Source organism: Haliotis rufescens, unplaced genomic scaffold (genome assembly GCF_023055435.1).
Source record: "Haliotis rufescens isolate VD_foot unplaced genomic scaffold, xgHalRufe1.0.p SCAF_5, whole genome shotgun sequence".
Lineage (NCBI taxonomy): Eukaryota > Metazoa > Mollusca > Gastropoda > Lepetellida > Haliotidae > Haliotis > Haliotis rufescens.
This window is the reverse complement of record NW_025964223.1, coordinates 43012854-43039677: the sequence shown is the minus strand read 5'-3', so window position 1 is coordinate 43039677 and position 26824 is coordinate 43012854. Positions and strand designations below refer to the sequence as shown.

The 26824-nt window shown below is 41.5% G+C and overlaps 1 protein-coding gene across 7 annotated transcripts in view; it reads left to right on the top strand.

Moving 5' to 3' along the window:
* LOC124140040 (ADP-ribosylation factor GTPase-activating protein 2-like) overlaps window positions 1-26824 on the top strand; it is a 46785-nt gene that overhangs the window by 13476 nt on the left and 6485 nt on the right. For 2 of the 7 annotated variants that reach the window (XM_046507384.2, XM_046507380.2), the window contains 10 exons: window positions 407-578; window positions 1264-1397; window positions 5065-5207; window positions 7594-7722; window positions 8871-9023; window positions 10057-10206; window positions 15264-15293; window positions 19063-19192; window positions 19707-19928; window positions 24943-24978. In XM_046507384.2, the coding sequence (XP_046363340.1) occupies window positions 407-578; window positions 1264-1397; window positions 5065-5207; window positions 7594-7722; window positions 8871-9023; window positions 10057-10206; window positions 15264-15293; window positions 19063-19192; window positions 19707-19928; window positions 24943-24978 (1299 nt within the window). Of the gene's footprint in view, window positions 1-406; window positions 579-1263; window positions 1398-5064; window positions 5208-7593; window positions 7723-8870; window positions 9024-10056; window positions 10207-15263; window positions 15294-19062; window positions 19193-19706; window positions 19929-21228; window positions 21264-24938; window positions 24979-26824 lie in introns of all 7 variants that reach the window. The other 5 variants (XR_006861862.2, XM_046507382.2, XM_046507385.2 and 2 more) reach the window with 5 other exon arrangements.

Below are 26824 nucleotides of genomic sequence, written 5' to 3'. Positions count from 1 at the left end.
AACGTGTGCTGGACAAGTTTGTCTGCTTCAACAATGTGACACTGTGACAATTTCATGCCATTCATAGACATGCGATATGATGTGAATTGTCTATATCATAACATGTGTCCCATCTGTGCTGTAGTTGATGTTTTATGTATGTCATTGCGTGTCTATATTCCATAACATTTGAATGAGGAAATAATGGTTGAAATGTGAACCCTGAGGTAAAGACATGTGTACATGTTATGTCTTCAAGTTTCTGACAGTTTTATTATGCATGGAAATACATTACTAGTCACTGTAGAGACGTCTAATACAATAATGGTTATTCAGAAACTTCACAGGAGGACATTTATTGGTAAAATGTGTACTTTAGTGTGCAAATCAGTGTTAGTTATCAATGAGTGGTTATCTCTGTCTGCAGCTTCACATCGATGGAGGTCATGCTGAGCCATCACCAGACACCAAGGAAGTGGACTTTTTCCGGGAGCATACAGAGTTTGACTCTAGGGCCAACCAGCCCAGCCCCATCACTGAGGGAGCTAGACTGTACTCCGAGCCCCAGCCCATCAAGAATGGCGCACTCAACAGCAAAGGTATGGACATCTGTTACAGATATTGGTACACTGATCGTTTTTTATGTCAAAATTCAAATAGGAACATGATGAATCACATAATCAATCGATTATTAAATAGTAACCCCATACTTAAGTTTGATAGCATATATACCTTGAACATTGATTAGCATGTAAATAAGTATTTAGGTCAACTTGCTTGCTTAGGTCAACTGAAGGCATCTAACTGTGAGCAAGCAGTGAACATCTGTCAAGCATGTGTCACCTTCTGCGAATATTATAAACATCAGTCTCGTTAAAAGCAAATCTTTTACTCCGATACTCTTGTGCATGAAGATCTGAGGTCACCTCCATGGAAGGTCACGGGATATTAGCATATTCGCTATACAATGGAGTGATTTGGTTTTCACTGTATATGCAAAAATATGTTATGTTAAATGTATTCTGTAAAATTGTCGGTGTGAGATACTTCATTGACTGATCAACCATAAGCAATTGTAAGACTGAAAACCTGTGGTAGGGCAACTCCGATCAAGAATGTGTTAAACAATATTCACTCCCCCTCCCTTGAAGGATGTCATATCCACACTGAATGTACAAGAATCTTTCTATGCAAAATTATTTGATGTATTGGTCAGTATTTATCTCTAACATGATTTGTGTGATACTTAGACAAGTGTGTATGTGAAATCATTGTTGTTTTCAGCTGCAGAGATAGACCCTAATGAAGGACCCAATGTTGAGGCTGCCCTGAGCATGTCCCCCACCCAGGCTGCTGCTATTGCTGAACCCAGGAAGGCAATCATTGGGGGCAAGAAGAGTGCTGCCGCTAAGAAGGGGGTGAGTCCTCTGAACTGTTTTCATTGCCCCTTTATTGAAAAAAACTTTTGCATATCACTGTTCTGACCCATAAATTTTGGTTCCCCCACAATTTGAATACTAATGTTGAAAACCTCAAAGAGTCCCCCATCATTGTCAGAGAGCACAGCCACATTTGCTACTAAGGATTGCATTAACTGAATGCATCAATGCCCTCTAATCATCAAAGTAGGTAGACGCATATGCATGCTTGAAACTTGGCCAAAACAACGTCACGTTCAAACATCTTTGGTGTCAGCCAAAGTGTGATTGCAGCAAGATGTCAATACTTCATGACTGCCACCACACTCAGAAATGACCTGCGGAACTAATCAGTGTGTAACCATCTCCATGAGGCTGCTCTTCAGTCATGAAGGGCAGGCATTTGTAACCTACTTACTCAACATCACAGGCAGACACGTTTGGTTTGGGTCGAAGATCAATTGGACAGACCAGGACTGGGCTCCAGTACTTTTCACTGATGAATCGAGATACTTTCTAGACTTCACAGATCATCGTGCCCGGGTATGGCAGAGACAAAAAGATTTCAGGATTCCAATGTAGCCGAACATGACTGCAAATCATGATTTGGGGTGGGATCAGTAGAGCTGGAAGAACCTATCTCCCATGTCCTACAGCAGTGCATGATGACAGGTGTGCGCTATAGGGAAGACATTCTGGATGACCGGACTTCATCCTTACGGACGATAATGCATGACCTCATCGTGCCAGGTTTGTTGATGCCTACTAAGAGCAGCAGACCATTGTCCGCCTGGAGTGGCCAGACCTCATCCCTATCGAACACACGTGGAACGAGCTGGAGATCACCCTCTTGAGATGCCCTGTTCTTCCAGCAACTCTACAGAAACACGTCAATGCTCTTACTGAAATATGGAACAATCTTCCCTTGGCAACCATCCAGACACTTATTGGGAGCATGAGATGATGGTGCCAGGCTGTGATCGCATCATATCGATCACACACACTACTGAGAGTTGTCGTCACGCCGAAGACCCAGGTTCTATTCCCGACATGGGTACAATGTTTGAGGCCCATTTCTGTTCCCCGCCATGATATTGCTGGAATATTGCTAAAAGCGGCGTAAAATCATATTCACTCACTCACTCACTACTGTCTTTTTGGACAGTGAATTTGTTTTTGTGGTATGGTTTTCATTTCAGTTTTGGGCAGATACTCTTATTTTGACGGGTGATGTGTCACATGTTGTCCGTTGGCATTGCGTGGCACATGACAACAGACTTTTGTTCATTAAACAAATCTTCACGCAATATTGTCTTTAGCTATTTCAACAGATGCCCACAATTTTACCTTTTAAAGTGGTGATCCTTTGCAAACTTTGAGTAGTATATGTACTAGTTCAACAACACAGATTAATGATACTCAGAAAATCCTTTGTATTCTGGATGTAGATAAAGCCCAGTGTCATCTATTGATTGGTAGAGAGAGAATATAACAGACTATGCATATTACTGCACCATGTGTTGCTTTGATACAAGTGACAGCTTGGGTCATGACACCAGACTTACGGTGGGGGATTATTCTATTTCTAGCTGTTCATATATTGATTTCTCCAGTGTGGATGATTATGAAGGGGAGGTAACTCTTAACTTTCTAAAAGTCCAAACAGAGACCCATTGTTTAGAGGTTTCTTGTGGCATTGTCGGTCTTTATTTGCACAAATGGACATTTGTTGAAATCACTAGACATGCTAGATACTAGTAAGTTCATTTTTATCCCCCGCCGCGCGAAAGCGCGAAGCGGGGGATATAGTATTCACGACCGTCCGTACGTACGTCCGTACGTCCGTCCGTACGTCCCACCTGTTTGTTGCCGCGATATCTCAAGAACTAAACACTGGATTGTCTTCATATTTGGAACTATGGTGTATATACAGACTCCGCAGACACCAGTCGGTTTTGGTGACCTTGATCCCATTTTCAAGGTCACAGCAGACAAATCTGCTTTTAGAGTTGGAAAACGGTGTTGCCGCGATATCTCAAGAACTAAACACTGGATTGTCTTCATATTTGGAACTATGGTGTATATACAGACTCCGCAGACACCAGTCGGTTTTGGTGACCTTGATCCCATTTTCAAGGTCACAGCAGACAAATCTGCTTTTAGAGTTGGAAAACGGTGTTGCCGCGATATCTCAAGAACTAAACACTGGATTGTCTTCATATTTGGAACTATGGTGTATATACAGACAACGCAGACACCAGTCGGTTTTGGTGACCTTGACCCCATTTTCAAGGTCACAGCAGGCAAATCTGCTTTTGGAGTTGGAAAACGGTGTTGCCGCGATATCTCAAGAACTAAACACTGGATTGTCTTCATATTTGGAACTATAGTGTATATGCAGACTCCGCAGACACCAGTCGGTTTTGGTGACCTTGATCCCATTTTCAAGGTCACAGCAGACAAATCTGCTTTTAGAGTTGGAAAACGGTGTTGCCGCGATATCTCAAGAACTAAACACTGGATTGTCTTCATATTTGGAACTATAGTGTATATACAGACTCCGCAGACACCAGTCGGTTTTGGTGACCTTGATCCCATTTTCAAGGTCACAGCAGACAAATCTGCTTTTAGAGTTGGAAAACGGTGTTGCCGCGATATCTCAAGAACTAAACACTAGATTGTCTTCATATTTGGAACTATAGTGTATATGCAGACACCAGTCGGTTTTGGTGACCTTGATCCCATTTTCAAGGTCACAGCAGGCAAATCTGCTTTTAGAGTTGGAAAACGGTGTTGCCGCAATATCTCAAGAACTAAACCTCTCGATTGTCTTCATATTTGGAACTATGGTGTATATACAGACACCGCAGACACCAGTCGGTTTTGGTGACCTTGACCCCATTTTCAAGGTCACAGCAGGCAAATCTGCTTTTGGAGTTAGAAAACGGTGTTGCCGCGATATCTCAAGAACTAATCGCTGGATTGTTTTCATATTTGGAACTATAGTGTATATACAGACACCGCATACACCTGTCAGATTTGGTGACCTTGACCCCATTTTCAAGGTCACAGCAGGCAAATCTGTTTTTGGAGTTGGAAAACGGTGTTGCCACAATATCTCAAGAACTAATCGCTGGATTGTCTTCATATTTGGTACTATGGTGTATATGGCGGGGGATATTTCGTCACTCTGTGACAAATACTTGTTCTTATTTCATTCATGTTCATCTTCTGTATTCGCCATATTAAGTACACTCCAATAAGGTGCTTTAGTAGCAGCTAATACCCTGACCAACTTCTTGACCAATCTGTATGTAATCTTTATAAGCACCTCCTACAAAGACAGGGTATATTATTGCCTTATAAATTTTAGATTCATGGACATTTGAAGGTTTTTTTAACCCTTGCTTGATCTTTAAAAACAGATTTAACCCATTGTGTATGGTTTTAATAAGCGCTTCCCTTTGTCAGTTTTCTTGCCCTGGGCACTTACGCAGCAAATACAGTATGGACAAATGAATTGAAAATTTGTAAGTCACAGTACATTCAATTGGATTTTATTGGCATTCAAATATTGGCGATCCCAAAATGAATTCCTATGATTACGATCAGCTGTGTTTGTTTACCTCTTTTCACTTCCATCTTATTTCTACTGTTCCTGTTACAGAAGGGTTTTGGTGCCCAGCGTGTGAAGACAAACTTCAGCGAAATAGAGAACCGTGCCCAGCAGCTGGACAAGGAGAGAGAGGAGTTGGCCAAGGCTACAGCAGTGCAGGAGGCTCGCACAAAGGAGGAGCAGGACAAACAGATGTAGGTGCAGGTCGGCGTGGGGACTTCTTGTACCTGGTGCAGCACAGACTGGGGTGGGGACTACTGGTACCTGGTGCAGCACAGGCTGGGGTGGGGACTTCTTGTACCTGGTGCAGCACAGACTGGGGTGGGGACTACTGGTAGCTGGTGCAGCACAGACTGGGGTGGGGACTACTGGTAGCTGGTGCAGCACAGACTGGGGTGGGGACTACTGGTACCTGATGCAGCACAGGCCGGGGTGGGGACTACTGGTACCTGGTGCAGCACAGGCCGGGGTGGGGACTACTGGTGCAGTACAGACTGGGGTGGGGACTACTGGTACCTGGAGCAGCACAGGCTGGGGTGGGGACTACTGGTACCTGATGCAGCACAGGCCGGGGTGGGGACTACTGGTACCTGGTGCAGCACAGGCCGGGGTGGGGACTACTGGTACCTGGTGCAGCACAGGCCGGGGTGGGGACTACTGGTAGCTGGTGCAGCACAGGCTGGCGTGGGGACTTGTTGTACCTGGTGCAGCACAGACTGGGGTGGGGACTACTGGTACCTGGAGCAGCACAGGCTGGGGTGGGGACTACTGGTACCTGATGCAGCACAGGCCGGGGTGGGGACTACTGGTACCTGGTGCAGCACAGGCCGGGGTGGGGACTACTGGTAGCTGGTGCAGCACAGGCTGGCGTGGGGACTTGTTGTACCTGGTGCAGCACAGACTTGGGTGGGGACTACTGGTAGCTGGTGCAGCACAGATTGGGGTGGGGACTACTGGTAGCTGGTGCAGCACAGGCCGGGGCGGGGACTACTGGTACCTGATGCAGCACAGGCCGGGGTGGGGACTACTGGTACCTGGTGCAGCACAGGCCGGGGTGGGGACTACTGGTAGCTGGTGCAGCACAGGCTTGGGTGGGGACTACTGGTAGCTGGTGCAGCACAGACTGGGGTGGGGACTACTGGTGCAGCACAGACTGGGGTGGGGACTACTGGTAGCTGGTGCAGCACAGGCTGGGGTGGGACTACTGGTGCAGCACAGGCTGGGGTGGGGACTACTGGTAGCTGGTGCAGCACAGGCTTGGGTGGGGACTACTGGTAGCTGGTGCAGCACAGGCCGGGGTGGGGACTACTAGTGCAGTACAGACTGGGGTGGGGACTACTGGTAGCTGGTGCAGCACAGGCTGGGGTGGGACTACTGGTACCTGGTGCAGCACAGGCAGGGGTGGGGACTACTGGTAGCTGGTGCAGCACAGGCCGGGGTGGGGACTACTGGTAGCTGGCGCAGCACAGGCTTGGGTGGGGACTACTGGTACCTGGAGCAGCACAGGCCGGGGTGGGGACTACTGGTAGCTGGTGCAGTACAGGCTTGGGTGGGGACTACTGCTAGCTGGTGCAGCACAGGCCGGGGTGGGGACTACTGGTAGCTGGTGCAGCACAGGCTTGGGTGGGGACTACTGGTACCTGGAGCAGCACAGGCTGGGGTGGGGACTACTGGTAGCTGGTGCAGTACAGGCTGGGGTGGGGACTACTGCTAGCTGGTGCAGCACAGGCTGGGGTTTGGGACTATTGGTACCTGGTGCAGCACAGGCTAGGGTGGGGACTACTGGTAGCTGGTGCAGCACAGGCTTGGGTGGGGACTACTGGTAGCTGGTGCAGCACAGGCTGGGGTGGGGACTATTGGTACCTGGTGCAGCACAGGCATGGGTGGGGACGACTGGTAGCTGGTGCAGCACAGGCATGGGTGGGACTACTGGTAGCTGGTGCAGCACAGGCTGGGGTGGGGACTACTGGTAGCTGGTGCAGCACAGGCCGGGGTGGGGACTACTGGTACCTTGAGCAGCACAGGCTGGGGTGGGGACTACTGGTAGCTGGTGCAGCACAGGCTGCGGTGTGGACTACTGGTACCTGGAGCAGCACAGGCTGGGGTGGGGACTACTGGTAGCTGGTGCAGCACAGGCTGGGGTGGGGACTACTGGTAGCTGGTGCAGCACAGGCCGGGGTGGGGACTACTGCTAGCTGGTGCAGCACAGGCTGGGGTTTGGGACTATTGGTACCTGGTGCAGCACAGGCCGGGGTGGGGACTACTGGTAGCTGGTGCAGCACAGGCTTGGGTGGGGACTACTGGTAGCTGGGTTTCCCCTGACAAGTGGATCAGAGCTGTGACTGTCATAACTCCCATATTAACATTGACTTTGAAATCAAGGGCCAGGTTCCCTATTCTTATCACACTTAGTTTTTAGATTTAAGTAAACTGTTGCTCATGCTATCAACCACAAATTGTATTACATACAGGCCACCTTCAAAGGGCTGTCATGTTATAAAACGTCACTCTCTTCACATGCTCAGAATGTCCACTACTCATGCTACTTGCTGACTTGTAATGGTTTGTGTTGTCCTGCAGGGCTAACATGAGACTGGCCTACAAGGACATGAGTATACAGAGGCAGAAACAGGAGGAGAAGCTAAAGGCAGCCGACCCCAAGAAGGCCGAGCAGTTCGAGAGGCTGGGCATGGGATTTGCTGGTAGCAAGTAAGTTTGGCTGTAAAGCATTGCATATAACTTTATGGAAATAGATTATTTGATGTAATTATGCCCAGGTTGGTGTAATCACAAAATGTGATATGATCTAAGACAGGTTAATTTTCCAGTTCATGATGCAAAAGTTTTATTTTATTTTATTTTTTGTTAATTTTATTCATGTTCTGTTTGATGCAAGGGAATGCCGTCAAAGCAACCTGCAGAGATACTTATTTGGTATCTTTGTTATGACTTCATGGATTTGAGGCAGAACATGTCCCATGATTATCTACAGGGAAATTAAGTTTGTATGTTTGTTTAATGCCGCACTCAGCAATATTCCAGCTATATGACGGCGGTCGGTAAATAATCAAATCTTGACAAGACAGTCCAGTGATTGACATCATGAGCATCAATCTATGCAATTGGGATACGATGACATGCATCAGCAAAGTCAATGAGTTGGACCACCCGATCCCGTAAGTTGCCTCTTATGACAAGCATGGGTTGCTGAAGACCAATTCTACCCAAATCTTCAAGGATTGGGGGAAACTAAGAGTAGGAGGCTGTTGTCAAATTGGCTGTTTGATAGTGATAGTCTTTGCATCAGCAGGAAGGGATAATTGTCATTTGACATGACTGATTGACTGCCATCCTACCCAGGTGATGGGGATTATGATGCTGTCACTATTGACCTGAAGTTTGCTGGTCCAGGGAGCTCCCAGGGACGGTTGGGTAGCCTAGTGGTTAAAGCGTTCGTTGGTCATGCCGATGGCCTGGGTTCGATTCCCGACATGTGTTCAATGTGTGAAGTAAGGGTGAAATGATACACCGATATTCCGATGCATCGCGATACTTGACCCACAGTACGATATACGATAAACGTATGCGCCACAATACGGAACGGGGCGACTAATGGGATCGGGTGGTCAGGCTCGCTGACTTGGTTGATGCATGTCATCGTATCCCAATTGCGTAGATCGATGCTCATGATGTCAATCACTGGAATGTCTGGTCCAGACTCGATTATTTACAGACCACCGTCATATAGCTGGAATATTGCTCAGTGAATAAACAAACAAACAAAACAAAACCTATGATTGTACTTGTTGTTTGTTGTATGAAGCTTGTGTAACCATTGACTTACTGTTGTCTCCCAGGGGCATCAGTCACTCTGCCATCTCAGACATGCAGACTATACAGCAGGAGGGCGTCAAGGAGACAAGAAATGAGCGCAACAACCGACGCCGGGACTTCTTTGATGAGGAGATGGATATGATGGGAGGCCGATTCTCCTCTGGTTCCAGTTCCAGGTATGCTCACAGGATGTTGGTCTGGAATACACGAGATCGAACATTTGGTTGTGTAGAGTTGTCTCCCTTAGCTGTTCCTGGATCCATTGGTCATATGTTTGAATCCTAGTTTCGTGGTTTCATCAAAAGGAAATATATTGGTATTCATTCTGCATTACATTGAGATTTCCTCACACATCAGGACACACTGTGATATAACTTAAAAACTCCCTTACACTATCTATGTTGGTATTGCTGATGACATCACAAAGTTTGACTTTCACAATCACAACCATGCAGGGTGAAAAGAATAAGTGGTTTCACTATGCTCACAGTGACTCTTTTTGGCATCTTGTATATCTGTCCTTAAAAGATCAAAGATTGCCATTTCCTTGTGTTTTTATCTGTGATGCTTCAAGAGAATGAATTTCCTGTGTCAAATGATAAATAGTTACATTCTAGTGGTGACTAAGTGCCACTGATTTTTATGTATACCGCTCAATTTTAGACAGGGACATTCCTGTATTTCTTTTTAATGCTGAGTAGTACATGTGAGTATGGTTTTATAGTTTTTTTTATTAAGTCTGCTTTAATCCCAGATACCGTATTTGACGTAATAAGCGCCCTGCTCTTTTAAGCGCCCACTGCGAGATTTGCTAATATATTGGCTTGTGAACAGTCCCAATTAGCACCCCTTCCGACCCCTTTTCACATATTATACGCACCGCTTCCTTCTCCTAATCGCGTATAATACGCACTCTAGTGATATATGCACCCTTTATTATTGGCAATTAAATTCTGGATATATCTATAAATATATCTGTTGTGCATAAACATTTCAGGCTGTCAGCATAAACCACGAAATTTATCTTTCAATTTATCTTCTTTTTTTCACCAAAATAATATTCTAATAAGAGCCCCCCATTTATAATTTTGAGAGCGCCATGGGTGCTTATTACGTCGTATACGGTATACACTGAGTCGAGTTTGTTCTATGCCATGTCTGGTGGTAGTTACTAGGTAGTACAATCTTGTCTGCATCATCTATTTTCAGATACGGAGACAGGTACGATGACCACTATGGTTCAAAGCGAGATGACTTCGGCAGCTGGGGCAATCCTAACAAAGGCGGCAGTTGGGACATCGACAGGTTCGATAGCAAGTCCAGCAGTTCAGACAAGTTCTCTTCCAAGGATGAAGACAGGTGGATGTTTAGATATTAGTCAAGTCTTGTGGCTGAAAGTGTCTGCATAATTGTCTCGTGTCTCCATGTTTTTCACAAAACAACAATGAAATATGGTCAAAAATAGACACCATTTTATCAAATTTGTACATAAGTATGTTTTTATCTTTTATTAAAAAATTAACATTGAAAAAGAAGTCTTTACTCTAAGATGTTTTATTCGGAGAGCACCGAGAATTGTGTAGACATATGCTAGGTTGATTGTGTGATAGGAAGTATGGGTCACATTACAATTATGACATTCCATTTCGGCTATTGCAAGGATATAATTTCACTATGCAAAGTGTGTCTTCATAAGCCAAAAATGGTTGTGTGGCCAATTCTCAGTGTGATCAAAACGAAGATCTGTCTCTGTCATTCTTGAGATCAAACCTCAGTTCAAAATTCCTTGTATGTATGATCACAAAGGGTATCTTGTTTCCATTGTAGACTGATCTGGGTTCCTCAGAATCTATGTTTAGTATGGCTGTTTGAAATAGGCAGGGCTAGAATGGAGGAATAACCTAAACAAATAGGCTTAATATCCAGCTTAATTGAAATAATTTGAATTTGTAAAATATTTTAAAAGATCCAGGTCATTGTTCATTAAATTGGTTTGGTTGTTGATGCTTTCTGGAGATATTTTGAATAGTTTGAATGTAGTAAACATGTGATTTGATTAATTGGTTACGTTTGCTACTCAAAATTTGCCAAGGACCACACCTTTGACTAAAGATGACTCTTCAGGTCCTTAGCAAATGTTGAGTAGTAATGTTCTGACTATGGTTGACAACAGTAGGTGCCTGAGATATCAATACCAAAACAAACAGGATTACGGGTCGTATGGGTATCTTTAGGTGCTGAGTTGCATCCCTTAGGTGTGGCAGAATCCTATGATGAGTTTGAATCCTAAATTCAACTGATTATCATTCTTGGTTTGCCAGCATCATACCAATACTCACGGGTTTTACCAAGTGGTAATGATGTAAGACCTGCATCACTTCAGGCTTTCTTCCAACAAGACGTGCTCTGACTGAAATTCTGTTCAAAGCCGAAAAACAATATAATTCAACATAGTATTATCTAGGTAAGACTTCCTGATAAATCACATTTGTGAGTATGGAGGGACATGGTTGTCAGTAATAATATTAAGCTGAGTTTACAAATTCATTTGGTCAAGTCTTTATATATACTATTTACCTGTCAAATTGACCAATTCGAGTTTTGTCCATTTTAGTCCTACCTATTTAAGTGACCGTACATGTAGTCAGGTCAACAGGGTTGCATAGCTGAGATCATTTTCATTGCACACTCGGCCCTCTACAGTTTTTCAGCATAAGAACGAGTCCCATGTACCGTCATGTCCATCTGTCCATCAGTGTATATAGGCCTGTGTATCTTGGACAAGTGTAGTCGTGTGTTCTTGGTGTGTACTTCTCTGTGTATTTATTTTTACAGGCACATGTTCAACTCCACCTGATACTAAGTGCAATGAATGTCAGTGATCTCCTCAAGTTCCATAATTTGTACATTTAGGGGTAGGGAATTCGGTAGACCAACTGCTTGATTGGGTGTTTATTTGACTTATATGAAAGGATTATGAAAGAATACATTGTGAGTTTAAATCATGTTCACCTAAGAGACAAGGAGGAGTAAGTTGTTTGGAGTTAAATGTTGATGTTGCAAGATGATGATTGAGGGCTCCATTGTGCTAACATCTTTGAAGCAGGGGTTTTAGCTTTCTTTTTACCCTATGTAATTTATAGACTCATGAAAAATTGTAAAGATAATTTAGTCAAGTTTTGTGTACCATGTTTCCGGGTATTGGCCCTCATCGAAATTAGGACGATCTCCCAACTTGACCTTGAAACCACTACCAAGCTGATATGCCTTAGAGAAAAGTTGACCCCACAGTATAAACAATGTAGCAGGGTACAGCCGATATGAGTCTCAATTCTTGTGATGTATCTAGTATCCAGTAATAAGTGGTAAGAATGTCTGTTTGGAACAGTCTGACTATACAGTTTCTTGTGGGATGATAAGTTTTGGCAGGTCCAAACCATTCAGGTGTCATCCAAAGCTAACAAGTAGTTACATTGTAACAAGTCAGCGTTGTTTCAATGTGTAATAAGGTTACTTCTTTAGCCCCTGTGAAGGCAGACAGTAATAACCATTTGTACATCACCTTTCTATGTAGAGACTCTGTTCTGTCTGTCAGCACCAGGGACAGTCAAGTGCAGGTTTAGAGATATTGTGTGAGAATTTGATTTACTTTCTGCTCTGTCCCAGACATAATAGAGTATTTTAGAGTTCTGGAGTTTTCAGGTGATATCTTATCCTTATGGACAGTATGCGCATTTTTTATCCATTTGGCTAGTCCTTGGCCCCACTCCACAAAGTGATCTTGGTGTTAGATGATCGTAACTCCGATACTTTAACATTGACTTCATAGTGCTGAGGTCGCTTTGTGGAATGGGGCCCTTAACAATGGAGAAGTGTTTATTGTGAACACTTGGATATTTCAAAGTCATTATTCCAGTGTTGGCTTTACCCTGTTCATCTTTACAATAACAGATAGTATCAGTTGTGATAAATGCGTCAGTCGTCATCTTTACGTGTTATACATGTGGTATGAGAAATGTGCTGGTGGGCACTGCCATAGATCAGTGTAGCAGAATCAATGATTTCTTAGCAATGCTCACTTGAAGTTCAAAACATTTTATGACATTGGCAGAGGATTATGTCACAAAGTAATCCTAGAACTCCCTTTATCGCAAGTCTACTCTAGCATAGACTTACGACAACTGCACTTCCTGGATTGTTTGAGACAAAGCCTCAGTCAGTAGAATGGTTTTAGATATATTATTACTTCTACTTTGAAAGGATTCTTATTATTCTTATTGTGATATGTCTGTAGTTAATGTTATAATAAAGTTTGTGCTGAGGGGAGAAATATGCATGTATTTCTTTGTAATGTACCATGACATAACCGTAGGCTTGTTAATGCAGTGCAGGGTGTGATGGAAACCTGTATCTTTAGTTGTACAGCTTCATCATATTGATGCCCCTACTTTGTTGCTTGACAAGGCTGTTCTAGAGGCAGAGTGATTGTCCATACTCAACATGTTAGGTTTTGTACTTCTTTCATTCCAAATTAATTTCACGTTTAGTTGAAATGCTTTTGAACTCAAGTGCCAATAAGACCACCTTTTTGTATGTCTTTTATAAGCAGTTTTTACCAGTAAAGATATTTTGTTTATATTTTATCATGAAATAAAGTCTTCTCGAAACAAGAACTTCTAAGGCCTCTTAGTTGTTTTTTCCCTGTTAGCACCAAGATGTTTTCTAGATCAGCCTTGTTATGGTTACCAAAAAGCAGTGACTCTAGCAATGTCAGTGTTTGGCTGGGGAAGTGACCGGTGGTGTTTCTATAGGTCAAGGGGGATTGGTGGGACCGAACCTCAACCTCAACAGTGAGGTTGTCCACGTGTATTCAAAGCTCAAAGTCATGGTTTCCAAACTGATTCGGAACATTGTAAAAATGCATCAGGCACCTCAACTCCATCGGTACCCAGTTTCAGCCTCTTAAACAATACATTACTGGAATGTTAGAAGTAAATAGTAGAAGTGATTATCAAATATGGAACGAAAATGTCGATGATCTTGTTATGTCAAAACGTTTAATTGATCTTCATTTTTATGAACACAGGTGTAAACTGACAAACTCTAACAAGAACAGAATGTATATTATGGGAATAGAGAATAAGGAACCGTTGATGCTATAGTTTTTGTGTAGAATATGTTAAAATGTTCGGTAAATGTTAATGAAAACCTACATGGTACCCATAGTTTGTGTAATGTAAGACCCGGAAATTGGGAAAAAAATACTAATTCATGAAATTTCCAAATTGTGACAAGCTAGATTTGAGTTGTTCAATACAGAGATCGGTGATTTTGATTAGTTTATGAAACCAAGACTAATGTAGTTGAGGTTACTGTCCTGATGGGAACAGACATTGCATGGTAGCGAGCTCCATCCCACAATGTAATCTGGTGTGACGAATATCACAAATAACCGACACGCTAAGAGAGTAAAAGATAATATAGTTTGTCAGTCACAGAAATAATGTCCAAGGGCCACTGTTTTCTCCATGAAACTGACATTCTCCTCCATAAGGCTAGCTGTGTCCACTGCCCCAGGGGAACATATGCATGGTTGTTTAACATCTTACAAGCCTTATTTCTGTCGTGGTTGTTACAAAGACAATGTCATGTATTTGGTTGGTATTAGGTTTCAAATGTCATATATATTATGTCATGAACATCACAATCTCATTAAAATCAGATCTTTAACTCCAATACTATACCTCTTTGCATGAAGATCTGACACCTCTTCAAAAATAACCTGATTGACCTTGAGCGCCCAAGTTATAATAAAGGATGAATGAGTTCTTGTGCCAATCAGATGTCTGCTTTCTGAAGTGATTAAGCTTAATTTTTTTCCACCTTTAATCAGTAATTTATATTTTAACTACAGAAAATACAAATTGAACACAAATACTTTGATGGTACTCCTTTGGGTGTAGATGCTGTGGTGCTGAAAAAGGACATAATATAATGAATTAGCCTTTATCATTTACATTTGGAACAGGCCAATTAACTCTGTTTTTGAGATACAGAAATCAGATATGCTGGTCTGAAAGCTTTGCTCATACCTAGAATTTAGAGGCCTTGACACAAATTGGCTGAAAAGTAATTTGAGCTGACCTCTGACATGTCATATGGAGGTGTGAGATCTTTACACAGAGGGTTATCATATCCGAGTAAAAGATCTGATTGTGATGAATTATGAACATGGTGAATGAATATCAGGTGGTGAGAGAAGACAGTAAAATATCACACAACACAAATCATTGAACAGATCTGTTTATAATACTAATGATAGTCATTAGAAGTATAGAAATAACATGCGTAAATGCTTTGTTGTGAACATGATTATGGCTACACCTGTTTTGCATGCCAACTGATTTCTTTACAAGCTATCATAACGAAGATGACGAGGAGAATGGGTAAATATCACACAGTTGGTGTGCTTCACTATGGTGCTTCATCATATATTTTACACTTGTATTTCTTTTATCTAATCATGGTGGTCGCTGGGTTCCCTTACTTGCAGAGCTTCTAGAAATCAGCAGTTACTCACACTGAAGGGTTTGTTGTACAGACCTTACTCAAATTTGAAATATACCCTGACCAAAATTGAAAACACGCCAGTTTGGGAACGTTTGCTTGGCAGGAAGGGCATATCCATTCCACAGTGCATGAAACTAGATAGGAAGTCTGCAATAGAACCTGTTTCCAGCAATGTGGAATAGACTGGTCCTGGGTCTAGTTCCATACATTGCAGCCCTAAGTTACGTTTGTGTATCAAGTTAGGGTACATCAGTATATAGAGTGAGTGAGTGAGTATGGTTTTACGCCGCTTTTAGCAATATTTCAGCAATATCACGGCGGGGGACACCAGAAATGGGCTTCACACATTGTACCCATGTCGGGATTCGAACCCGGGTCTTCGGCGTGACGAGCGAACGCTTTAACCACTAGGCTACCCAACCGCCCCATCAGTATATAGAAGGGTTCCTGGCGTACATATGTCTGTAGTTCATTGTACATCAACCCCTTCAGTGTTACTTAGGGTTAGACACAGCCGCTGGTCCTCAGGTCACAGACTAGTGATAATCTGGAAGGACTAGAAATCTATAGAAATAACTAGCCTGAAATGAGCTGTGGACTAGTTGGATAAAGCTGTTGGTGTCTACCCCTGTTATTACTAGTCTTTTGTTTTGCTGAATAGTCATTCCTCATCGTTTTGTTGATGTAGTTAGTATAAAGTACTCTTTAATTCAAAGACAATTTCACACCCGTCCATTATAGAAAGAAAGATTTGACTAACATAATTTTGAAATGCTCATGTATGTCTTAAAGATATTCAGAAGTGGATACAGACTTGCACATAATATATGTTTCTGGTTCTGATACAAGATTCTTTGTAACCAGTGAGAAGGTTTATATGTTGGTACAGCAAAGGATTAAGAAATAGGGATAGGATGGTGGGGTGTGTAGTTCTGGAATAGCTTTAGACTTGATGCTTAGTGTCAAGTTTGACTGGTAGTTCCAAACGTTTTTGGCACAGGCTGCAGGATGGATAAAGGTGCCGGTGCCTGCACTAAGATATATCCTGTGTAAATGGAATTGTCATCAATACTGATGTACATGCGTGTTCAAATACCACAGTTTCCAACTTGCCCAAGGGCAAGTGTACTTCAAATTCCCCTTTCCCAGTCAGATTTTCAAGTTGCCCTGCTAAATCAGAGTAAAGAAGAAAACTTGAATTTGACAACAAATCTGTATTAACTGAAGTGATAGCTAATGGAAGATGTCCAGAATAGAAAAATGACAAGTCAGGTACTTCATCTGTGACAAACACACAATCCATCTTCTGAGTTTCAAAGTTGATTTTCAAACTTGCCCAAGGGCAACTTAATTATATTTCCTCACTTGCCCGGGACTTTATTTCCACGGATGGGCCAAGTCTGTATGCTAATCGAACAGGCCTGCTGTAACCCCATCTCACATCATCCTACCACATCTCTTGTAAGTGATTTCACAGTCACCACGTAACTGTTTCATTTACATACACTTTGAAGTATAGTCGCAGCAGAATCACTACAACATGCTCCATCACGACCCTTGTGTATTTCTATGACATTTGTTTGATTCATTTTATCCTGCTTTTTGCATGGTTATCCAAAACTGTTTTATAGCATGAGGGGTGTCAGCTTTATGTGGGAGGAAAGCCGCAAGTGATGCAGGTCTCAGACATTTACCACTATGGTGAAATCTACAAGCTGACAAACTTAGAAAATATAATAGGGTCTAACCAGGATACCAAACCACAATCATAGGTTTCTGGTGTGCCCAAGGGATGCAACTCTGCTCCGTAAATTACAGCAGCTTGGACGGCTAGGCCACCAGGCCTAAGATCTGTTGACTGTGAGTGGACAACCCACATAAGTTCTCTGGTTTGTCGGCAACCTGTGTTCATTGGTTTCGTGATAACATCTTCAACCACGTCATGTACATCACGTTTGGTTCTCCCACATCCAGCTGACATGCCGGATATAACTGCATTACTGTTGGAAGCGACATTAAAGCACACTCACTCACTCACACTCACTGGAATGGAAGGAAAGCTAGAAATGTTGGCATGAATCAGCGATTTATTTGGACCTGCTCAAAGGCTGATATTCTGGCAGGAAATGTCAGTAGAAATGCGTAAGTGATCTGAGCATTGAACTGATGCCTCTCATGTTGACAGTGGTAACATATTCTTAATGCCACTGTTGTATTATTACTTCCGTGAACATGGGCACAGTGTGTGAAGCCCATTTCTGGTGTCCCCTGCGGTGATATTGCTGGAATATTGCTAAAAGCGCCGTAAAACCTTACTCACTCACTTCCGTGAATACAATGATATGATTAGCTGCTCTGATGGCTGCGTATAATGAATAAGTGATCATATGGCATCATTCTGCTCAATAATATGAGAATACAATTCACAGCAGCGACTTCAGAACACATGGTCTACCTGTTAGCTTTGCTGCAGATGACTCCTTGCAAGCTCGGATGCCCGAGCTATTAAGATTGAAACCGAAGGTCTCCGATTGGAAGTGGGGATGATTTCAATACACCACAGAGAAATAAGAATGAAGTTGAGATTTTAGGTGGGAGTTTAACATGTCAGATCACATTTCACATTTACCTGCTCAGTTCACAAAGTGCATTACTTCCATAATAAAAGGCCTCTGTGATCCTGTTGGATGTGAAAATGGCCAAAACAGACCTCTGTGGAATCCACCCAGAGCTGACTAGTGAGGATTTGTTGTTTACAGTGTGTAACCTGGCTGTTTCTGTGTCATCATGCTCACATGGAGTTGATCGTTGCTCATGCTGTCAACCATTTGTTTGGCCCAAGGTCGCTCTTTAACCAAAGGTTCAAATGAAGTAGTGCCACTGTATGTAAAGTAATCTGGCAGTCCATCCATTCTGTTTTTAACATTTGACTCTCCGATGAACCGTCTGACGTGATGAGCCTGAAACTTTTAAAGGATGTAATTGGACAAGTTGTTGGAATTAACGCTAAAATAACCAATTTATTAATGAGATGAATTCGTTAAGAGCTATTCCATTTCAACATGCAACACATCCTTGCCCATGTCTAACACAATTCCCTTCGTCACCTCGGGACTCCAGTTTCAATACATCTCAATGACAAGGAGTGTCTGCTGTCCCCACAAAGTGATATTGCTGGAATATGCTCATAAACATTATGCTCGCTCGCTCACTCACTCACTCACTCACTCACTCACTCACTCACTCACTCACTCACTCACTCACTCACTCACTCACTCACTCACTCACTCACTCACTCACTCAGTGACACTTGTTTTAGCAGTCAAAGTAAAATACAGCAAGTAAAATAGGTTTCAGTTATATTTTTGCAACTGAACATCGTGATTTACATTTACAAAACTCCTTGGTCAGTATTTTCTACAAGGGTGAATGGTCCAGTGTCTAAGGCTGTGTATAGTTTTACATGTGTGTCAGTGTCAGATATACTTCGTATACTGCACCACATCGGATGAGGGTGAGATCAATATTTGAATCCTGTAATTTTAGACTTGAGATTTTGACATGAAGCACACACACAACAGCCATGTGGAGTGGCTCCCAGACAGAGGCTTAACAGTGAGGATGACTGTTAGGATTATGTTTCAGGCCTCAGAGGAGCAGCAAGAAGACATACAGTGAAACATCCTCATCCTCATCCTCGGCGGATGCCCAGAAAAGATTTGGTAATTCCAAGGCCATATCCTCCGACCAGTATTTCGGCAATAAAGATATGGATGTGAGTTCTCAATATGTTTCTTCTCAGAACTCGGATTTCTTGTCCTTAAGCAGCAGTGTGAATTTATGCTATGGACATTTGCCTATTGTCCTTCCATCATTTATGGTTAAACCTTCAAAACTACTGGTCATCTTCTAATTAACAGAATTGTCTTATATCAGAATATGTTCTGTAGGTTCTGTGTGAGATCTATACATTCAAAGAAATGGTTTGATTAAAATGTTCATTAATTTAAAATCAGATAAGCATCTCTCAAATGGCTCATCAAGTGTCCAGCTTATACTCAAAGAGCTAATGCATTGATTTGAGGTGGTTTTATACTAACTACTTCAGCTCATTCTAAGTGAGGTATATTCATGCAAATATGATGATCTTTTGTACCTGTTTTCTGGGATTGTTTTGCTTAACATAAGTAAGTGAAGCCTTCTTTATGTCTCAATAATTAAAATAAGAGACCAATGTAAAATTCTACCCCAAAAGACTATTCCAGTTTAACAAGAGAATAATTTTTCAGTTCGAAGTGCGCCAAAATCTGAGCCGCCTTGATGGGAAGACTGGTATATCTAGTGACGATGTGTTCGGGAGGTCGGACAAGGGGTCCTCCCGAGGGGGATCCAGCTCGCAGTACTACGCCTCCCCGGACCTCCAGGACATCCGAGATGGAGTGAAGCAAGGAGTCACCAAAGTTGCCGGCAAAATATCCAATCTAGCAAATGGTGTTTTAAGTTCATTGCAGGTGGGTGATCAATGATATTCAGTCTCTAATTTGCCATGACAACATTTGTGTACGGTATACATAAGTTTGCACATTTGACAATAAGAGTCAAAAGAATGCAATTATCGTATTCGACGTAATAAGCGCCCACGGCTATATTTGCTAATATATTGGCTAGTGAACAATTCCAGTTAGCACCCCTTCCGATTGATCAATATACACAAGACTTATTTATTCGTTTATAATACGTACTCATGTGTTATATGCACCCTGAATTATGGGCAATTAAATTCTGGAAAAATATATTTGTCATGTATAATACGCACAGACATTTCTTTTGTATCATTCCAGGCTGTCAGCATAAACCACAATATTTACGATCTTTCAACTCTGTTTTTTTTCTCTCACCAAAATTATATTCTAATAAGAGCCCCCTTTTTCTAATTTTGAGAGCTCCCTGGGCGCTTATTATGTCGAATACGGTATACTACACAAAAGAAGTTAAGGACCACCCGTTTCGTTCATATTAATATAGTTAATGTATCATATCATGACATTGACTATAGTAATATGAGAGAATTGGTGTCCTTAACTTCTTTCGAGTGGTATATTTGTCTCTTAATACAACACATTGAGATGCCATGCAAGAGACTTGTTGTTTTTCATTTTGGTGGTGTTACAGTGTACTCAACACGAAGTAATGATTCTTATACACATGCACTATTGGTTTGCACAGTGAAGGCTTGCCACAGAATAGTTTATTTATGCTCAGTGAACACTGAGTGAACAGTTGATTGAAGTGATGACATATATCTGGAATAATATTTATTTTGGTTTGGGATATTGTCATGGATTTATCGAGACCTGCTCAGAGGCAGATATTCGGCCCCAAGTCTGCAGCAAATATCAGTAAAAATTCCCTAATTGGAATTACATGTTTCAAAATTCCTGTTATATAGAAATAACGGATGTTACTGCTTTGTAGGAGGTACTACTCTCTCACTGACAGATTAGAGCAAATTAAAGATTTTTATTTCCAAAATTGCTTGCCAAGGGAGCTTGGTTTGGAATCCTAGAAAAATCCTTGATTTTGCTGCGATGTGCAATGTTTCTGAAAAGGTGTGTAGAGGTGTGGGTATGATTAAGATTTTGAAAGGATTTAGTTCAGTGTTAGTCCTTTTCTTGCTGACTGAACCGTCAGTATCTCAAATACTACAGTTTGGTGTTGTGTTTAAGTTATTGTGTGATATTGATGTGTGTTGATATATCTTAATTTCCATTAGATGTGCTGTTTGTTCATTTTCAATTTCACCCTTTGCAGCGAAAATAACACATCACTAATATTAAGTGGTGAAGGTAATAGTATTATGTGGTTGATATTTTTATCTTTTTGGTTTGTGTGTAAGTTTTGAATAATTCTCATCAATCATGTGTTAATAAAACCTGTTCATTTTTCTTACCTTTCTTTTTGGACTTAAAGCCATTTTTTTTACAGCTAAATAACTCATTTGTGTGTTGTCCTTAGCAGGTGACAACAGTTGCAGTACTGTACTTGTTCGTACTGTGGATTACACTGATGGCTGTTTCTAAACAGATGTTCATCTAGGAACAAATCAGATCTTTTGGATAAATTAGTGGATTTTGATTTAAATTTAGTTGGTTTTAAACAAGCTTTTTTTCAAAGCTTAAGGTTATATTAAGATTAACACTGTTTATGGTGTTATTTGAAACTTACACATGCTTTGTAACCAGTGGGAATTTATTTAACAATGGTGTAGTTGATGTTTATGTAACTTGGTGAAAAGCTGGACAAGTCTGTGTTTGTCTTGACCTGTGTCTAGTCAGAACATCTGGGGTTCAGTTTGGTGAATGTGACATTGTGTCTGATGTTGCCAATGTCAGATTTTTCAGAAGATATCTGGACTTGAGAATCATTAGCAGATTCTAAGGCCTGGTATTCTTCTTCATGCATGGTGGCTCTGGTTCCTTGTTTGTGGAGTATTCATGAAGATGGTTTAGTACTGTCCCTACCACAAAGCTGGGAGACCTGTGCTTGAGGATGTAGACCAAGCAGCCAGCCTCGGCTGTACACTTTGACTTGTAGCCCTTGGCTGTGCCAGGATCCGCTGGTCATGAAGTGTATGGTAGGATGTGTGAAGGTGTATGATATGATGTGTAAAAGTGTATGATAGGATGTGTGTAAGTGTATGATAGGATGTGTGTAAGTGTATGATATGATGTGTGAAAGTGTATGATATGATGTGTGAAAGTGTATGATAGGATGTGTGAAAGTGTATGATAGGATGTGTGAAAGTGTATGATAGGATGTGTGAAAGTGTATGATAGGATGTGTTAAAGTGTATGATAGGATGTGTTAAAGTGTATGATATGATGTGTGAAAGTGTATGATATGATGTGTGAAAGTGTATGATAGGATGTGTGAAAGTGTATGATAGGATGTGTGAAAGTGTATGATAGGATGTGTGAAAGTGTATGATATGATGTATGATAGGATGTGTGAAAGTGTATGATATGATGTGTGAAAGTGTATGATAGGATCTGTGAAAGTATGATAGGATGTGTGAAAGTGTATGATAGGATGTGTGAAAGTGTATGATAGAATGTGTGTAAGTGTATGATATGATGTGTGTAAGTGTATGATATGATGTGTGAAAGTGTATGATATGATGTATGATAGGATGTGTGAAAGTGTATGATATGATGTGTGAAAGTGTATGATAGGATGTGTGAAAGTGTATGATAGGATGTGTGAAAGTGTATGATATGATGTATGATAGGATGTGTGAAAGTGTATGATATGATGTGTGAAAGTGTATGATAGGATCTGTGAAAGTATGATAGGATGTGTGAAAGTGTATGATAGGATGTGTGAAAGTGTATGATAGAATGTGTGTAAGTGTATGATATGATGTGTGTAAGTGTATGATATGATGTGTGTAAGTGTATGATATGATGTGTGAAAGTGTATGATATGATGTGTGAAAGTGTATGATATGATGTGTGAAAGTGTATGATATGATGTGTGAAAGTGTATGATAGGATGTGTGAAAGTGTATGATAGGATGTGTGAAAGTGTGTGAAAGTGTATGATATGATGTGTGAAAGTGTATGATATGATGTGTGAAAGTGTATGATATGATGTATGATAGGATGTGTGAAAGTGTATGATATGATGTGTGAAAGTGTATGATAGGATGTGTGAAAGTGTATGATAGGATGTGTGAAAGTGTATGATATGATGTATGATAGGATGTGTGAAAGTGTATGATATGATGTGTGAAAGTGTATGATAGGATCTGTGAAAGTATGATAGGATGTGTGAAAGTGTATGATAGGATGTGTGAAAGTGTATGATAGAATGTGTGTAAGTGTATGATATGATGTGTGTAAGTGTATGATATGATGTGTGTAAGTGTATGATATGATGTGTGAAAGTATGATAGGATGTGTGAAAGTGTATGATATGATGTGTGTAAGTGTATGATAGGATGTGTGAAAGTGTATGATAGGATGTGTGAAAGTGTATGATATATGTGAAAGTGTATGATAAGTTGTGTGAGTATATATGTGTGAAAGTGTATGATATGATGTGTGAAAGTGTATGATATGATATGTGAAAGTGTATATGTGTGAAAGATGTGTGAAAATGTATGATATGATATGTGAAAGTGTATATGTGTGAAAGTGTATGATAGGATGTGTGAAAATGTGTGAAAGTGTATGATGCGATGTGAAAATGTGTGAAAGTGTATATGTGTGAAAATGTGTGATAGGATGTGTGAAAATGTATGATATCATGTATTAAGGTGTATGTTATGATACGTGAAAGTGTATTAATGGATGTGTGGAAGGGTATGATACAATGTGTGGAAGTGTGTGAAAGTGTATGATACGATGTGTGGAAGTGTGTGATATGACGTGTGGTAGGTGTGTGATGCTCAATCTTCTATTCTCATGCGCTATTGATACTTCTTGCTTTGAGTAAGTCAATTTAAAATTTGGATGAGTCCAAGTCTTCATCATACAAGGGGTCATGGGTAATCCAGTTGTTTAAGGTGCCACAGTTCATGACATTTTTGGACAACTAAATTAAATATTATAACAACTGCTACTGAGATCGTATCCATTTCTCTTCCGCATTACATTCCTGTATATCATTATTCCCAAAGTCCTTAATCACAGTATGACTTCTCATAAACAACACGTCACAGACACACAAACAGGGAGGAGAAGCAACTTGTCTGCCTGGAAATTCTTGTGTAAATAGATGTACTTCAGGAGTTGTACAGGGGCGGTTTCACATGCTTACACAAGGAACTGCCTGAGATCATTTCAAAATGGGTCCATGGTATAACTCTTGCATGTCATGGTAATACGTGATGAGAAATAGAGGACATGGCAAGGCATGATTCACTCAGGTATACTTATTAATTATTGGGGGTCAGGGGTGGCCCGTTCGTCCAAGGTGCTGCATTTCGCTGTGCAGAGTTGCGTTCCTTGGGCACACCAGGATTCTGTGAAATCAAATCCTGGTTTTCCCTGGTGTTTCTAGGTTTGTCAGCACCATGCCCATGTTCATGGTTTCACCAAAGTGGTATATGTCTGAGACCTGCACCACTTCGGGCTTTCCTCCCCCATTAAGCTCACACTCCGCGGTATAACAGGAATACAGTTCAGTGCAGCGTTAAAACCCAACTCGGTCACTCATTAATTATTGATTCCACATTATACATCGTCATACCATGGCATATATTCATAGACACATTGCTTAGTATTCACAAATAGAATTATGAAGTAAGAACCTAACGGTTCATTTTGCATTTTGATGTACCTAATTGTACATGATTATTCCTTTCAATGAATGTGCTTATCTTTAGCTGATGATAGTCAATAGCTGAAAAATTGCTGATGTGACGTAACATTTTAACTTACTCACACTTAGGCTGATAGTAAATCTAAGCGTTTTCCACTAAACTTCAGTAAAATAAATGTTTCTTTACTCATCTTTAGCCAGATTCCCCCCGAGTGTGATCCTGGTGGTGTCAAAGTGGTAAATGTCTCTGCACTGTGTTTCTCTGGGCTTTGCTCCCACGGCTGTAGACAACTGAAATACTGTCAAAGCCTTAACACCTTAACGCACATGCTTCCTCACAGTGTGGCACAGGCGGCCAAGTGGTCTAATGGGCCACAGTTTATGGTGCTGAGTTACCTTCTTAAGCTAACAAGCAGGGGGTAGCCTAGTGGTTAAATCGTTCGCTCATTACACAGAAGAAAGGTGACTATGCTTGTCGTAAAAGGCGACTAACGGGATCGGGTGGTCAGGCTTGCTGACTTGGTTGATGCATGTCATCGATCCTAATTGCGTGGTTCGATGCTCATGATATCAATCACTGGATTGTCTGGTCAAGACTCGAATTATTTACAGACCGCCATCATATAGCTGGAATATCACTGAGTGCGGCGTTAAACAACAAACCAACCAACCAACTATTACACAGAAGCCCAGGGTTCTATTCCCCTCATGCGTACAATGTGTGAAGCCATTTCTGGTGTCCCCTGCCATGATATTGCTGGAATATTGCTAGAAGCAGCATGAAACCTTACCCACTCACTCACTCACTCACTCCTAAGCTTAACCAGGTTCGAAGGATCAAGGGTTCAAGTCCCTTTTCACACTCTGATTATAATTCTTGGTATGCTCATAGGTTGTATATGTGTCAGATTGGCCTACCTCTTGCACCATCAAGCTGACACTCTGGGAAATAAACATCTCATCAGCAATAATTTGATGTGCATAGTAGCTTCCCTCTGATCATGTGTTCTAATCTTGCATTGGCTGTGTTTATGATTCTTGGTCAGTCGTCCCCAGGCCTTTGCTCTTTAGGACCCATGAAGATCCCGTTTAGAATAGGTCTTCAGCAACCTCGATTGTCGTAAGGCGTCTAACGGGATCGAGTGGTCGGGATCGAGTGGTCAGACTCATTGACTTGGTTCATGCATGTCAGCGTATTCCAAATGTATAGATTGATGCTCATGATGGCAATCACAGGATTGTCTGGTCCTGACTTGATTATTTGCAGACTGCCATCATATAGCTGGAATATTGCTGATTGCAGTATTAAAAAACATACAAACAAACAAAACTATGCTCTTAAGCATGTTAAGTTTAACAAAAATGCTAAAGTAATAAGATCAGGCATCTCAACATTCCCTCTCTATCTCTCTCCTCAGACCCCACAGCCCACACCCCCACATGCCCCCCACACACACCCCACCACCCCGACACACCCACACACCCCCCACACCCCACACACCCACCACCACACCCACTACTTTCACATTCCCTCAAGCTGACACACAGTGATATAACAGACATTATTCAAAGTGGCCGTACACCCAACTGACTAACTGTACACGTACAACATAGAGCCTATTCACTGCTGGGATATTGCTGGTAAAAGGGCCATTGCACTCACTCTTCATAACCATTTAAAGAGGTGTGCTTCCTTAAGGAAACTAATATGATGGTAATAATAATATACATACATACCCATACAATGTAATCTGTTTGCTTGTCTGTCATCTTTGCATGCATGTGGGACTACAACAGCTTTGCTTTCAGCCTTCACTGTTTGTCTTTGTGGAAAAAAAAGATAATTGCAGTTTAAGTTGTGGAACATTTGATGCAAAGAATGTGGAAAATAACAGATTATTTTTAAGAAAATGAATTTGTAACATGTGTAACATTCTTTCTGAAATATCTCTTTTTTTCAGTGTCATTGTTTTAACATGCAATTCTATATTTATCAAATCCATGAAATATATGAAAGTACTTTGTTGTGCTAAACAAATGTTTAAAGTACTTGGTACAAATGCGCATCATATTCACCATTTTA